Source organism: Coregonus clupeaformis, chromosome 10, assembly GCF_020615455.1.
Source record: "Coregonus clupeaformis isolate EN_2021a chromosome 10, ASM2061545v1, whole genome shotgun sequence".
NCBI lineage: Eukaryota > Metazoa > Chordata > Actinopteri > Salmoniformes > Salmonidae > Coregonus > Coregonus clupeaformis.
The window spans coordinates 48,939,989-48,955,328 of record NC_059201.1 but is presented as its reverse complement, the minus strand read 5'-3'; the positions used below and the strand labels follow the sequence as shown (position 1 = coordinate 48,955,328).

The window sequence follows — 15,340 nt, the reverse complement described above, 5'->3', positions numbered from 1 at the left end:
GTGCTTTGAGAGACTAGTCAAGGATGCATGGCCAAGCATGGTTGTGGGTGGTGCATATATGTATATATTCTTAAATCCCATTCCTTACTTCTTGTGTGTATTGGGTATATGTTGTGTAATTGTTAGATATTACTGCACTGTTGGATCTAGTACAAGTACAAGCATTTCGCTACACCCGCTATAACATCTGCTAAACACGTGTATGTGACAAATAACATTTGATTTGATTTGATTTAGCAGGAAAGTACTAAATGAAGATAATTACCCAAAACTCTTTTCTGACCGTTTGAATTCACAACACTGTCTGTGGAGCTTTGACCTCCTGTGCACATGCAAGAGAGAGACGGTTTGTTAACAGTTAACACACATCACAACTTAGTAAATACCAATAAACTAAAATCGTGTGGCCACACTCACTTTCAGTTGGACTCTTTGGGGTGTCAGATGTCAAAGTAGGACTAACAGTCAAATCTGGTGCAAAGCAAAGTCATTGGATCTGGTTATACAATAAGGTATCTTAATAGGATTATTTAATCAAACCAATATCTACCTCTTTTCTAGAAATTAGGCAAATTTGTGATCGGGAAAAAAAATACAAAAACCTGGGTAAGATAAAGGAAGTCTATTTGTTTCAGTTTTGCTAACTAAAGATGACCAACACACCTGATATAAGATTCACTGCTGTGCTGGGGGCAAAAGGAGAGGTCAAACCTGGTGAGAAGAAATGAGAAGAAAAATGTATATTTGTTTCATATAAAATAAAATACACTTTTATTTATCTCCCGAGTGGCGCAGTGGTCTAAGGCACTGCATCGCAGTGCTAGCTGTGCTACTAGAGATCCTGGTTTGAATCCAGGGTTGTGGGTTCAATTCCCACGGGGGGCCATTATGAAAGAAATTAAAATAATGTATGCACTCACTAACTGTAAGTCGCTCTGGATAAGAGCGTCAGCTAAATGACTAAAATGTAAATTTGTCACATGTGCCGAATACAACAGGATGTTACAATACAACCTTACCGTGAAATGCTTACTTACATGCCCTTAACCAACAATGCAGTTTTTTATAAGTAAGAAAATATTTGCTAAAACAATGATACATATATTAAAATAAACTAAAGTAACAAAAAAGTAACACAATAAAATAACAATAACGAGGCTAATACAGGAGGTTATTGAGGTAATATGTACATGTAGGTATGGTTAAAGTGACTATGCATAGGTAATAAACAGCGAGTAGCAGCAGTGTAAAAAAGGGGGTCAAAGCAAATAGTCTGGGTAGCCATTTAATTAACTGTTTAGCAGTCTTATTGCTTGGGGTTAGAAGCTGTTAAGGAGCCTTTTGGACCTTGAATTGGCACTCCGGTACCGCTTGCATACCTTGGCATTCTTGGGCAGAGGGACTATGGTGGTCTGCTTGAAACATGTCGGTATTACTGACTCGGTCATGGAGAGGATGAAAATGTGCTCTCAGTACACGTCCTGGTAATCCGTCTGGCCCTGCAGTCTTGTGAATGTTGACCTGTTTAAAGGTCTTACTCACATCGGCTACGGAGAGCATGATCTCACAGTCGTCCAGAACAGCTGGTGCTCTAATGCATGGTTCAGTGTTGCTTGCCTCGAAGCAAGCATAGAAGGCATTTAGCTCATCTGGTAGGCTTTCGTCACTGGGCAGCTCATGGCTGGGTTTCCCTTTGTAATCCATAATAGTTTACAAGCCCTGCCATATCCAATGAGCATCAGAGCCGGTGTAGTAGGATTCAATCTTAGTCCTGTATTGACGCTTTGCCTATTTGATGGTTCGTCGGAGGGCATAGCAGGATTTCTTATAAGCGTCTGGATTAGTTACCCGCTTCTTGAAAGCGACAGCTCTAGCTTTTAGCTCAGTGCGGATGTTGCCTGTAATCCATGGCTTCTGGTTGGGATATGTATGTACGGTCACCGTGGGGACGACGTCGTCGATGCACTTATTGATGAAGTCGGTGACTGTGGTGGTATACTCCTCAATTCCATCGGATGAATCCCTAAACATATTCTAGTCTGTGCTAGCAAAACAGTCCTGTAGCTTAGCATCCGCGTCATCTGACCACTTCCGTGATGAGCGAGTTACTGGCACGTCCTGCTTGAGTTTTTGCTTGTTAGCAGGAATCAGGAGGATAGAATTATGGTCAGATTTGCCAAATGGTGGGTCGAGGGAGAGCTTTGTACGTGTCTCTTTGTGTTGTAGTAAAGGTGGTCTAGAGTTGTTTTCCCTCTGGTTGCACATTTTACATGCTGGTAGAGATGAAGTAAAACAGATTTAAGTTTTCCTGCATTAAAGTCCCCAGCCAATAGGAGCGCTGCTTCTGGGTGAGCATTCTCTTGTTTGCTTATGGACTTATACAGCTCGTTGAGTGCGGTCTTATTGCCTGCATCGGTTTGTGATGGTAAATAGACAGCTATGAAAAATATAGATAAACTCTCTTTGTAAATATTGTGGTCTTCAGCTTATCATGAGATCCTCTACCTCAGACGAGCAAAACCTCTAGACTTCCTTAATATTAGAGATCGCGCACCAGCTGTTATTGACAAATAGACACAGACCACCACCCCTCCTCTTACTGGAAGTTTATTGTTCTGTCTTGCCGATGCACGGAAAACCCAGCCAACTGCATATTATCCATGTCCTCGTTCAGCCACGACTCGGTGAAACATAAGATAGTGGGACGGATGGTAAAGGCGGATTATCCACTTGCAGACTAATTCTCACCAAGCATCCGGATCTGCGGCCCCTGTATCGGCGTCTCCTCTTCATGCGAATGACGGGGCCTGGTCCGAGAGGAGATGTCAATCTTTCTCCTCCAATTCATTACAGAAAAAATATTTGTCCAGTGAGTAATTGCTGTTCTGATGTCCAGAAGCTCTTTTCAGTCATAAGAAACATTATGTACAAAAAAAGTTACAAACAACGTGAAAGAACACCCAGAATAGCACAATTGGTTAGGAGCCCATAAAACGGCAGCCATCCCCCTCCAGCGCCATTCATATCTAAGAAAAGAACAACAATTTAGAGTGAAAGTACAAGCAGCTATGAATAAGTCTATGAGTAAACCTGTTGGAGTTTTAGTGAATTAGAGTGAACAAAAATGGAATTGCAAAGTAAGGGATACTTACTAGTTGGTCTCACTGTGATGTCAGGGGTCAAAGTAGAAGTAACAGTCGAACCTGTTGGAAGTAATAAAAGTGAATTCTGTATCTGATTACACAAGAAGAAAGGTATTCATTATTTCTGTTAGAAAACAACACCACTCAGTCAGTAGAAAGATTAAATGTTTAAAATGTCATAATTTGGCATATTATTGTTAAAACCCAGACCCTTAAAAGCTTATGGTGTACCATGGGATGCCCCGTTAACATCCCACATAATGCTTACATGGACAGACCTTTCATTAACTTCTAAAATGGTCTCTGCCACTTGTGATTGCCTGCTGTCTGTTAAATGCTCTACATTGGTATCAATCTAGTTTGGAACTGTGAAATTCAGGGATTGGGGCATGACCTGAACTGGGATACCATTTGGGAAAATATATTTGTTACCTCTAAAAACCCAGCACACCAGCTTATACATTATAAGGTTATGCGTAGAATTTATGCAACCCCATTTAGATGTTTTAAGATTAAGCAGATTCCTACTCCAATATGTGATAGATGCTGTATGAATGCTGTTGAAACACTAATGCACATGTTTTGGGAATGTCCTATGGTGTCCCAGTTCTGGTCACATGTTTCAGATTTCCTTACAAAAAGTATGTGTTTCCCTGTGAACAAAGATCCACCATTATTTTTGTTGAATGATCACTCTTCCTTTGTACTGCAACTGGTTCAGAAAATAAGCCTTTATGCAAGATTAACAGCAGCAATAAAAGGTTATCCTTAGTGTTTGGATTACCCCTACAATCCTCTCGCCTCAAACATGGTTATCATATTATCAAGATATTGTTCGTATAGAGCGATCAGCGGCCGTGATAAACAAAGCTCCGGCAAATACAGTTGATGCATGGGATGTATTATGCAAAACTCTATCAGATATCAACAACTCTTGACCAAGCAGTGGACCTACATGGTAAGGGAGTGGGGGGGGAGACAGTTTCTTTTCTGAGAATAATATAGAATATGTTTCATTGTAAACTCTACTTCCTTCCTGTAAATGTCATATTGTGCACTCAAATAATTGACTCCTGACAGTATGTAAATAGTTTATTTTATGTTAGTGTTGTCATGTCTGCTAATATTTGTAACATGATCCTGCCTTGTGTGCTGTATAAGGTGAAATAAAAATTAAATGTTGATCACAAAAAAATAAACAGACCCTTGACATAAGGTACAGGTGGAAACAGTATTTGAGCGCCCACTCCAGAAGCCACATTGGACATTGGAAAGGTTATTAACTTGTATTCCCAGGGTCAATACTACATCTCAAGATTTGTGTGTGAAAAAACAGGTAGTCAGCTAGAGAAGGATACTTACCCAGAACGCTTTCTGTGGAGCTTTGACCTCCTGGGCACATGCAAGAGAGAGACTGTTTAATAACAGTTAACACACAACACAACTTATTACGCCACTAAACTAAAATCGTGTGGCCACTTTGGGGTATCAGTTGTCAAAGTAGAACTAGTAGTCCAACCTGGTGCAAAGCAAAGTCATTGGATCTGATTACACAAAAATAAAGATATCTAAATGGGTTGATTTAATTAATTAAATATCAAATTTCTTTTTTATCAGGGAAAATGTGTGAGTAAAAAACCTGGGTAAGATAAAGCTATTCTATTTGTTTAGGTTCTATCTACTAACTAGAGAAAGATGACCAACACACCTGATGTAGGATTCACTGCTGTACTGGGGGTCAAAGGAGAGGTCAAACCTGGTGAGATGAGATAACTCATATTACACAAAAACAAATATAAATTAATGTAATATCTAAGGTCATTCAATAAGCAGAAAGAGAGAAGTACACTACACATTACCTACAAATCAGATGAACAAAAAAAAAATCTAAATCTGGACTGAAAATCACAAGCAGCTATGAATGGGTCAATTCATAAATCGGTTGGAGCTTTAGTGAATTAATGTGACTAAAAATATAGATGTAAGTTAAACTTTGTAGGCCTACTTACTGGTAGTTGGTCTCACTGTGGTGTCTGAGGTCAAAGTAGAAGTAACAGTTGAAACTAGTCGGAAGCAATATGATTACACAAGAATACAGTATTACATTAAAATGTTGGTCACTTAATTTTACAGGCCCGTGATCTAAACCCTTGACTGTACAATTGGTATTTGCAGAGATGGTGATTTAGAGGACCAACACACCTTCTGTAGGACTCACTGTCGTGCTGGCCGGCAAAGTAGATCTAGGACCTGGAGTCAAACCCACTGAGAAGAAATATTAATGAAATTAGCATTTTTTTCATGATCATATTAATGATCATTATGTTGTTGTTGGCCTTTTGAAATATCTTTATGACAAAGTAGGACTATAAAAATCACTACAGACAGATTGCTTCTAGCCCAGGTTGATTATATTTCTCCTCATTATAGAGATGATAAGACCAATTCATAAGGTGATAAAGTCTTTCAGGACAGATAAGGTGTTGATTGTTGTTGACAGCTTCCTAGAATAAGGTCACCGTGTTATCTAACAGCAGAAGCATAACAGTGCATAGATACGATCTAAACACTAAACCAGATTGAACAAAGAAATTGTATTACTTGTGGTAATGGTCCCAGGCGCTGATGTTGAGACTGGTTTCATATTTATGAACACAATTATATAAGGTTTCTAATGTAAAGTGTTCTAAACAACATCCTCCATCATCAACACAATGAATTACAGAGAAAGCCATTCCAACAGCTATACTTACTGCTGAAACCCCCTTTGTCTCCCTGCTGTAGAGAATGTCTGTTTAGCTGTTGGATCACTGATGTGAACTCCCACCAGATCTACAACCATTTTGGGATTGGAATGTGGTCTTTAGCTTGTGGGTCAGAATGCTATTAAGTGGCAGTAGCTCCCCGCCTGCCCTCATCCTCAAGGAGCCATCCCCCAACTGGCCACACCCAAGAGGAAGACAGAGAGCCAGGTGGTCCGACCAGTTGGGGGACGATGTACACAACCTGGGACTCAACACCAGATCAGCCTGGGACCTGGCCCAGAATAAGAGTGTGGAGATCCATATGTTGAAGCGCTATGCTCCAAGGAGCGAGCGAAGATGAGAGTGAGTGAGTGAGTGAGTGAGTGATTGAGTGAGTGGGGGAGGGTCAGAATGAATATAGTCATACTAAAATGATCAAAGGGAAGTCAGATCATGAAGACCTGCAGCACTGATAGATTATTATTGTATAGATCATGACTCACCTGTAAATCTGTACCCATCACTGCGTGGAGAGAGAGAGTTTGGTTCTGAGCTCACTCTGTAGTCACAGCTCACCTCCTTACGCCTCACTGACTGTAGACGTCGGATCAGATCACTCTCAGCCACAAAGAATTGACAGAACCAGCCTTTAGAATCTGTGTGTTTCTTCTTCCTGATGGGTGCTCTTATAAAATACTGACTCTGCTCTCCAACATACAGGTTACAGGGGGTGTCAGGACTCACAGATCCAGGAATTAAACAGGTGATGATGAGGTTCTCTTTCAGACTGACTGTAATATTTGGTTTCTGACCTGTTGGGAGAGGACAAAGACTTAATGAAGTAAAAGGCACACCATTCTGCATATAAAAATATACTGTAGAGCCTACAGTCTTTCACAATGCAAGTTCAAATCATAATAGTCATAAACATAACATGGATTTATGATTTGTATAACTATTTTGAAGAAACTTGGACTGTGATTTAAAAACATTAATTAAAGCTAATTGATTTTGTTCTAAATTAGTTACCAATAAATTAAGCAATTCCCCAATGTGCACATACATCAGTTCCACATGATTTACATTTGATTGAGTTGTCAACTAATGTGAATTCAAAGTGAATTCAAAAGAATTTCAGCCATGTCATTGGATTTAGGTTAAAGTTGGGTGAAAGAAAGACAAGCATTCCCAAAATTCCTTTATGTCGATGGCTTTTGGCAAATCCAATACATTTTCCACGTTGATTTAATGTCATCAGAAGGAAAAACATTGTAATTCTTTGTTGAAAAGACGTGAAAACAATGTAGATTCAACCAGTTTTTGCCCATACTAATAAAACTGCACTTAAAAAATGTACATATAATACATATTTCTGTATTTTTTATGTAAGTATCTTACCTGTGATAATGTATTCATCACTGCGGGGAGAGAGCGAGTGTAACCCTGTGTTCACTCTATAGTCACATCTCACATCTCTCTTCAACTGCAGATGCCTGAACAGATCATTCTTAGTAACACTGAAGGTACAGAATAGTTTGGATGATGCTGCGTTAAATCTCCTGACCCAAGCCTCTTTGTAAGCCTGAGGCTGGTCTCCAGTGTACAGGTTACAGCTACTACCATCACTGACAGACTCAGGAAGAACACAGGCAATAGTGATGTCATGAGAAGATTCGTCATTGACACTAATGTCTGGTTTCTGTAGTTCACCTGTGAGGAGAACACATCAATAACGGTCTATACCGTAGGTTAATGAGAATACACACCTCTTTCTGTATTAGATAACTAAAAGAGTAAGAAATACATTGTTTGCATATGTTAGCATGACATTATATATTCCAATCCTATTACAGTGAGCCAGTCAGATCAGTGTATTCATAATGATAATCTCTTACCAAGAATAGTGATAGGCGCAGGGTCAGTGTGCGTCGATGGATAGCGAGTCTCTACTGTGTAAAAACATCTCAGTTTGACCTCAGCAGATGAACTTTGACCTGCCCATGAGAGTAGCTCAGTCCCCGTGAGTGACCTCGTACAGGGTGAGGGTTTAGGATGTCTCCCCTCTGTGTAGAAGTAACACTGAGACACAGAGACATATGGAGGAGCCTCACAGCTCAGCTGAACTGAGTCTCTCTCTCTGATGACTGTAGAACTCACTGTCAGTCTGGGCTGAGGGAGGTCTGTAACATCAGAATAAGGAAGTAAACCACTTTCAACAGCTTGCTAAAATACAGTACCAGTCAAAGGTTTGGACGCACCTACTCATTCCATGGTTTTTCTTTATTTTTACAATTTTCTACATTGTAGAATAATAGTGAAGACATCAAAACTATGAAATAACACACATTGAATCATGTAGTAACCAAAAAACTGTTAAACAAATCAAAATATATTTTATATTTGAGATTCTTCAAAGTAGCCACCTGGAATGCATTTCAATTAACAGTGTGCATTCTTAAAGGTTAATTTGTGGAATTTCTAGCCTTCTTAATACGTTTGAGCCAATCAGTTGTGTTGTGACAAGGTAGGGGTGGTATACAGAAGATAGCCCTATTTGGGAAAAGACCAAGTCCATATTATGGCAAGAACAGCTCAAATCAGAAAAGAGAAACGACAGTCCATCATTACTTTAAGACATGAAGGTCAGTCAATACGGAACATTTCAAGAACTTTTTAAGTTTCTTCAAGTGCAGTCGCAAAAACCATCAAGCGCTATGATGAAACTGGCTCTCATGAGGACCGCCACAGGAAAGCAAAACCCAAAGTTACCTCTGCTGCAGAGGATAAGTTCATAAGAGTTAACTGCACCTCAGATTGCAGCCCAAATAAATTATTCAAAGAGTTCAAGTAACAGACACATCTCAACATCAACTGTTCAGAGGAGACTATGTGAATCAGGCCTTCATTGGTTGAATTGCTGCAAAGAAACCACTTCTAAAGGACACCAATAAGAAGAAGAGACTTGCTTGGGCCAAGAAACACGAGCAATGGACATTGGACTGGTGGAAATCTGTTCTTTGGTCTAATGAGTCCAAATGTGAGATTTTTGGTTCCAACCGACGTGTCTTTGTAAGACACAGAGTAGGTGAACGGATGATCTCTGCATGTTTGGTTCCCACCGTGAAGCATGGAGGAGGTGTGATGGTGTGGGGGTGCTTTGCTGGTGACACTGTTGGTGATTTCTTTAGAATTCAAGGCACACTTAACCAGCATGGCTACCACAGCATTCTGCAGCGATACACCATCCCATCTGGTTTGAGCTTAGCGGGACTATCACTTGTTTTTCAACAGGACAATGACCCAAAACACACCTCCAGGCTCTGTAAGGGCTATTTGACCAAGGAGAATGATGGAGTGCTGCATCAGATGACCTGGCCTCTACAATCACCCGACCTCAACCCAATTGAGATGGTTTGTGATGAGTTGGACCGCAAGAGTGAAGGAAAAGCAGCCAACAAGAGCTCAGCATATGTGGGAACTCCTTCAAGACTGTTGGAAAAGCACTCCAGTTGACTACCTCATGAAGCTGGTTGAGAGAATGCCAAGAGTGTGCAATGCTGTCATCAAGGCAAAGGGTGGCTACTTTGACGAATCTCAAATATAAAATATATTTTGATTTGTTCAACACTATTTTGGTTACTACATGATTCCATATGTGTTATTTCATTGTTTTGATGTATTCCCTATTATTCTAATGTAGAAAATAGTAAAAATAAAGAAAAACCCTTAAATGAGTAGGTGTGTCCAAACTTTTGACTGGTACTGTACATTGCATGAAATAATCCCAAAAATCTAAAAGTGCATAACTTCATCTCTTATTGCTTCAGTCAGTATTTAAAATGTATGTTATATAAATAATATAAATGAATCCGGTGTGCTAATCTTGACCAGAATAGAAAAACACTGGGGTATAATAATACATAAACTACCCCGCTTACCCAGGAGAGTGACTGAGACAGTGTCACTGTAAGGAGAGTAGATAGACATCTCTACAGCATAGTAGATACATCTCACGTTGACCTCAGTGGTTGGACCACGACCTGCCAATTCAAGCAGCTTGGTCCCTGTGATTGACTGCTGACAGGATGTAGTATGTTGGAGACTACGTCTTTCCTCTATGTAGAAGTAACACTGAGACACAGAGGTAGATTGAGAAGTGTGACATCTCAGCTGAACTGAGTCTGTATCCCTGATGACTTTAGGACTCACTGTCAGCTGAGGAAGGACTGTGAGTTCAGAGGAAAATAGTATGTCAATATAATATTTAACAGATTACTATTACATAAAATCATCATGTTCAACAGACCTGAGCATTTCAAGAACATGATTCTTCACTTCAAATTACTTCTCGATTGTAAAAAGACAGTAAATCATTTCATGAAACATAAGTCTTTGAAATCAGAATAATATTGTTGCAGGTTAGTGTATTGTTGCAGATTGTATCTCATAATATGGTACGATTTTAAAGGAGGGTCATGTTTACAATTATGTAAACAACCTGCTTACCTTGGACAGTGACTGAGACAGGGTCACTGTGAGAGGATGGGGAAGAACTCCCTGCAGCGTAGTAGTAACATCTCACTTTGACCACAGCAGGTGAACGCTGATCTGACCACGAGAGGAGCTCAGTCCCTGTGAGTGTCTGCCGACAGGATGGTTTAGAGTCTCCATTCTCAGTGAAGAGATAACACTGAGACACAGAGACGGATGGACTCTCACAGCTCAGCTGAACTGAGTCTCTCTCTCTGATGACTGCAAGACTCACTGTCAACCTGGGAAGAGGAGGGCCTGTAAGAACAGAAAAGAGAAGAATGTCACATTTTTTGACTGGTTTTGAGAAATGTACTGACAACCATTCAATTAGATTTAAATATGTATGTCTATTATAAAATCAAGTAAATCTATCAACATTTAACACTTATCTTCATGTTTATTGAGACTAAAGAATTTTGATAATAAGGTCCATTGCTTCATATAATGATAGTATGTGAAATATATAATCTATTGTTTTAAGTAATAGCGTTTTGAGACTGCGCTTCTCTGTGTCACGGAGGCTCTCCGCACTGCTAAAGCTAACTCTCTCTCCTCTGCTCTTATCCTTCTCGACCTATCTGCTGCCTTTGATACTGTGAACCATCAGATCCTCCTCTCCACCCTCTCCGAATTGGACATCTCCGGCGCTGCTCACTCTTGGATTGCGTCCTACCTGACAGGTCGCTCCTACCAGGTGGCGTGGCGAGAATCTGTCTCCGCACCACTTAATCTCACCACTGGTGTCCCCCAGGGCTCAGTTCTAGGCCCTCTCCTATTCTCTCTATACACCAAGTCACTTGGCTCTGTCATATCCTCACATGGTCTCTCCTATCATTGCTACGCAGATGACACACAATTCATTTTCTCCTTTCCCCCTTCTGATAACCAGGTGGCGAATCGCATCTCTACATGTCTGGCAAACATATCAGTGTGGATGTCGGATCACCACCTCAAGCTGAACCTCGGCAAGACGGAACTGCTATTCCTCCCGGGGAAGGACTGCCCGCTCCATGATCTCGCCATCACGGTTGACAACTCCATTGTGTCCTCCTCCCAGAGTGCAAAGAACCTTGGCGTGACCCTGGACAACACGCTGTCGTTCTCCGCTAACATCAAAGCGTTGACCCGATCCTGCAGGTTCATGCTCTACAACATTCGCAGAGTACGACCCTACCTCACACAGAAAGCGGCACAGGTCCTAATCCAGGCACTTGTCATCTCCCGTCTGGATTACTGCAACTCGCTGTTGGCTGGGCTCCCTGCCTGTGCCATTAAACCCCTACAACTTATCCAGAACGCTGCAGCCCATCTGGTGTTCAACCTTCCCAAGTTCTCTCATGTCACCCCGCTCCTCCGCACACTCCACTGGCTTCCAGTTGAGGCTTGCATCTATTACAAGACCATGGTGCTTGCCTACGGAGCTGTGAGGGGAACGGCACCTCCTTACCTTCAGGCTCTGATCAGACCCTACACCCAAACGAGGGCACTACGTTCATCCACCTCTGGCCTGCTAGCCCCACTACCTCTACGGAAGCACAGTTCCCGCTCAGCCCAGTCAAAGCTATTCGCTGCTCTGGCACCCCAATGGTGGAACAAGCTCCCCCACGACGCCAGGACAGCGGAGTCACTGACCACCTTCCGGAGACACTTGAAACCCTACCTCTTTAAGGAATACCTGGAACAGTATAAAAGTAATCCTTCTACCCCTCCCTCCCCCACCCACCCATACTTTATTTATTTTTTTAAGTGGTTGTCCCACTGGCTATCATAAGTTGAATGCACCAATTTGTAAGTCGCTCTGGATAAGAGCATCTGCTAAATGATGTAAATGTTAATAACAAATATTTCAGACTGGGCTGAGGAAGGTCTGAGAGAACAGAGGAACTGAGCATTTTGTGACTGGTTTGGGAACTGTACTGTCAGCCGTTGAACATAAAATAATCACACCTTGTTTTTTCAGACCCAAGGTTTTGAGAATAATTCCCAGCGATAGTATGGGAAATAAAGGGGATATAATATATTGATTCATGCAATGGCTCTTCACAAAAGACAATATGACAATGTATTCCGAGAGGACCAATTGAGCAGTACAGTGTTTGCATTGTTTACAGCTATAGAATGAATAAATTACCCTGAATTTGGACAGAAGTAGGTTCATTGTATACGGATTTAAACTGCCAACCTTCAGCACTGTATTGTATTAATTATTTATCTTTTGAATTCATCATGTCATATGGATACGGTATCAGCTAATGTTATGTTTGAATAATAAGAATTGACAGCAGGATTCATTTTTTTTTTTGTGGGTAACTAAAAACTCATAATAATGTTACTGACCTTGGGCTTTGATGGATTGGAAGGTATCTAGAAATTACAAAATAGTTTATCATCATCTGCCATTAATGTAAACAAATGTAAAACGTGAGACACCTGAACACTTCACACAAGTTGGTAACGTAGCATAACCTACTGTAATGCATTAATGGGAATCAAGCAGCGGTCATTCTTATCTGAACAAAATGTAAAATACTGACAGAGAAAAATAAATAAGATTATTAATTAATTAATGGAATAAGATACAAGACACTAATCATGAAGTAAAGTAAAGTAAAATACTAAAAATTAAGACTAAAAGAGGGGAGAGAAGAAGAGGAATATCCTGTAGCACAAACAGATGATGGAATTTGGAATGGAGGAATAACTCACCAAAAAGGAGGATGACCAAAAACAGATGACCAGCCATATCAGAGATTAACAATGCCATTTGGCAGACAGCTACAGACTGTTACTATGACTTCACAGTATGGTGTGTGACTGAGTCAGATGATTGTTTAAATAGAGAAGTAGATGTGGAGCTTGTTCACAGCAAAACCACAGAGAGCAGAAATTTAAACCACCGTCTCATAAAGCAAGTGTGAGCTAATGTTGCAAAGGTAAGGGTATCTGACCAATCAGAATAATTTATTGGTCATACACTCCCCTCCTTATGCATTTGGACAGTGAAACCCCTAAAAAACATTTGTCTCTAAAGTCCAGTATTTTAGATTTGAGATAGAATGTTTCATATAAGGCGACAGTACAGAATTTCCGCTTTTAATTGAGGATATTTTAATAAAGTATTTATACCCCTTGACTTATTACACATTTTCTTACAGCCTGAATTCAAAATGTATCAAATAAAATAAATGTCCACCCATCTAGACACTTTAGTCATTTTTGCTAATTTATTGAAAATGAAATACAGAAATATCTCATTTAGATAAGTATTTACACCCCTGAGTCAATACTTTGTAGAAGCACTTTTGACAGTGATAACAGCTGTCAGTCTTACTGGGTCTCTAAGACCTTTTCACACCTGGAATGTGCAACATTTACCCATTATTATTTTCAAATTTCTTCAAGCTCTGTCAAATTGGTTGTTGATCATTGCTAGATAACCATTTTCAGGTCTAGCCATAGATTTTCAAGTAGATTTAAGTCAAAACTGTAACTCGGCCACTCAGGAAAATTCACTGTCTTCTTGGTAAGCAACTCCAGTGTAGATTTGGCCTTGTGTTTTAGGTTATTGTCCTGCTGAAAGGTGAATTCATCTTCCAGTGTCTGGTGGAAAGCATCCTCAACCAAGTTTTCCTCTAGGACTTTGACTGTGCTTAGCTCCATTCGGTTTATTTTCTATGCTGAAAAACTCCCCAGTCCTTAATGATTACAATCATACCCATAACATGATGCAGCCACCACTGTGCTTGAAAATATGGAGAATGGTACTCAGTAATGTGTTGTATTGGATTTGCCCCAAACATAACATTTTTTATTCAGGACAAAAAGTGAATTGCTTTGCCAAATGTTTTACAGTATTACTTTAGTACCTTGTTGCAAACAGGTCCAGGCTTCCTTCTTTTCACTCTGTCATTTAGGTTAGTATTGTGGATTGACTACAATGTTGTTGATCCATCCACAGTTTTCTCCTATCACAGCCATTAAACTCTGTAACTGTTTTAAATTCACCATTGGCCTCATGGTGAAATCTCTGAGCGGGTTTCTTCCTCTCCGGCAACTAAGTTAGGAAGGACACCTGTATCTTTGTAGTGACTGGGTGTATTGATACAACATCCAAAGTGTAATTAATAACTTAACCATGCTCAAAGGGATATTCAATGTCTACTTTTCTTCTTCTTTTTTTCCCCATCTACAAATAAGTGCCCTTCTTTGCGAGGCATTAGACAACCTCCCTGGTCTTTGTGGTTGAATCTGTGTTTGAATTTCACTGCTCGACTGACCGACCTTACAGATAATTGTATGTGTGGGGTACAGAGATGAGGTAGTCATTAAAAAATCATGTTAAACACTATTATTGCACACAGAGTGAGTCCATGCAACTTATTATGTGACTTGTTCTGCAAGTTTTTACTCCTGAACTTAATTAGGCTTCCCATAACAAATGTGTTGAATACTTAATGACTCTTTGTATTTTATTTTTTATTTTATACATAATTCCACTTTGACATTATGGGGTATTGTGTGTAGGCCAGTGACAAAAATATAAATTTAAAAATTTTGAATTCAGGCTGTAACACAACGAAATGTGGAAAAAGTCAAGGGGTGTGAATACTTTCTGAAGGCACTGTATGTTTTACCATTTAGAAATAAAAACACTTTATGTATATAGTCCCCCCATTTGAAGAAGTCATAAGTATTTGGACAAATTCCTTTATAGTGTATTAAAGTAGCCAAACATTTAGTATTTTGTTCCCACATTGCTTTCACGCAATAAATACATCAAGCTTGTGACTCAACAAACTTTTTGGATGCATTTGCGGGTTGTTTTGGTTGTGTTTTGGATTGTGTTTTGCCCAATAGGAAATTAATTGTATCCAACCGTTATGGAAGGAGGTATCACACAGGTGACATAATAGACATAAA

At 40.0% G+C, this 15,340-nt stretch overlaps 1 protein-coding gene across 3 annotated transcripts in view; it reads right to left on the bottom strand.

Moving 5' to 3' along the window:
• LOC121574647 overlaps positions 1 to 12,862 on the bottom strand; it is a 67,444-nt gene extending 54,582 nt beyond the window's left edge. For 2 of the 3 annotated variants that reach the window (XM_045223058.1, XM_045223056.1), the window contains exons 1-14: positions 12,758 to 12,862; positions 10,394 to 10,675; positions 9,826 to 10,113; positions 7,783 to 8,067; positions 7,286 to 7,597; positions 6,391 to 6,699; positions 5,346 to 5,408; positions 5,153 to 5,206; positions 4,852 to 4,899; positions 4,506 to 4,535; positions 3,153 to 3,203; positions 664 to 711; positions 418 to 471; positions 266 to 322 (exon numbers count right to left, since the gene is read on the bottom strand). In XM_045223058.1, coding sequence (XP_045078993.1) covers positions 266 to 322; positions 418 to 471; positions 664 to 711; positions 3,153 to 3,203; positions 4,506 to 4,535; positions 4,852 to 4,899; positions 5,153 to 5,206; positions 5,346 to 5,408; positions 6,391 to 6,699; positions 7,286 to 7,597; positions 7,783 to 8,067; positions 9,826 to 9,874 — 1,360 coding nt within the window. In that variant the 5' untranslated portion in view covers positions 9,875 to 10,113; positions 10,394 to 10,675; positions 12,758 to 12,862. The remainder of the gene's footprint in view (positions 1 to 265; positions 323 to 417; positions 472 to 663; positions 712 to 3,152; positions 3,204 to 4,505; positions 4,536 to 4,851; positions 4,900 to 5,152; positions 5,207 to 5,345; positions 5,409 to 6,390; positions 6,700 to 7,285; positions 7,598 to 7,782; positions 8,068 to 9,825; positions 10,114 to 10,393; positions 10,676 to 12,757) is intronic. The other variant, XM_045223057.1, reaches the window with a different exon arrangement.
• Positions 12,863 to 15,340: the final 2,478 nt, after the last annotated feature.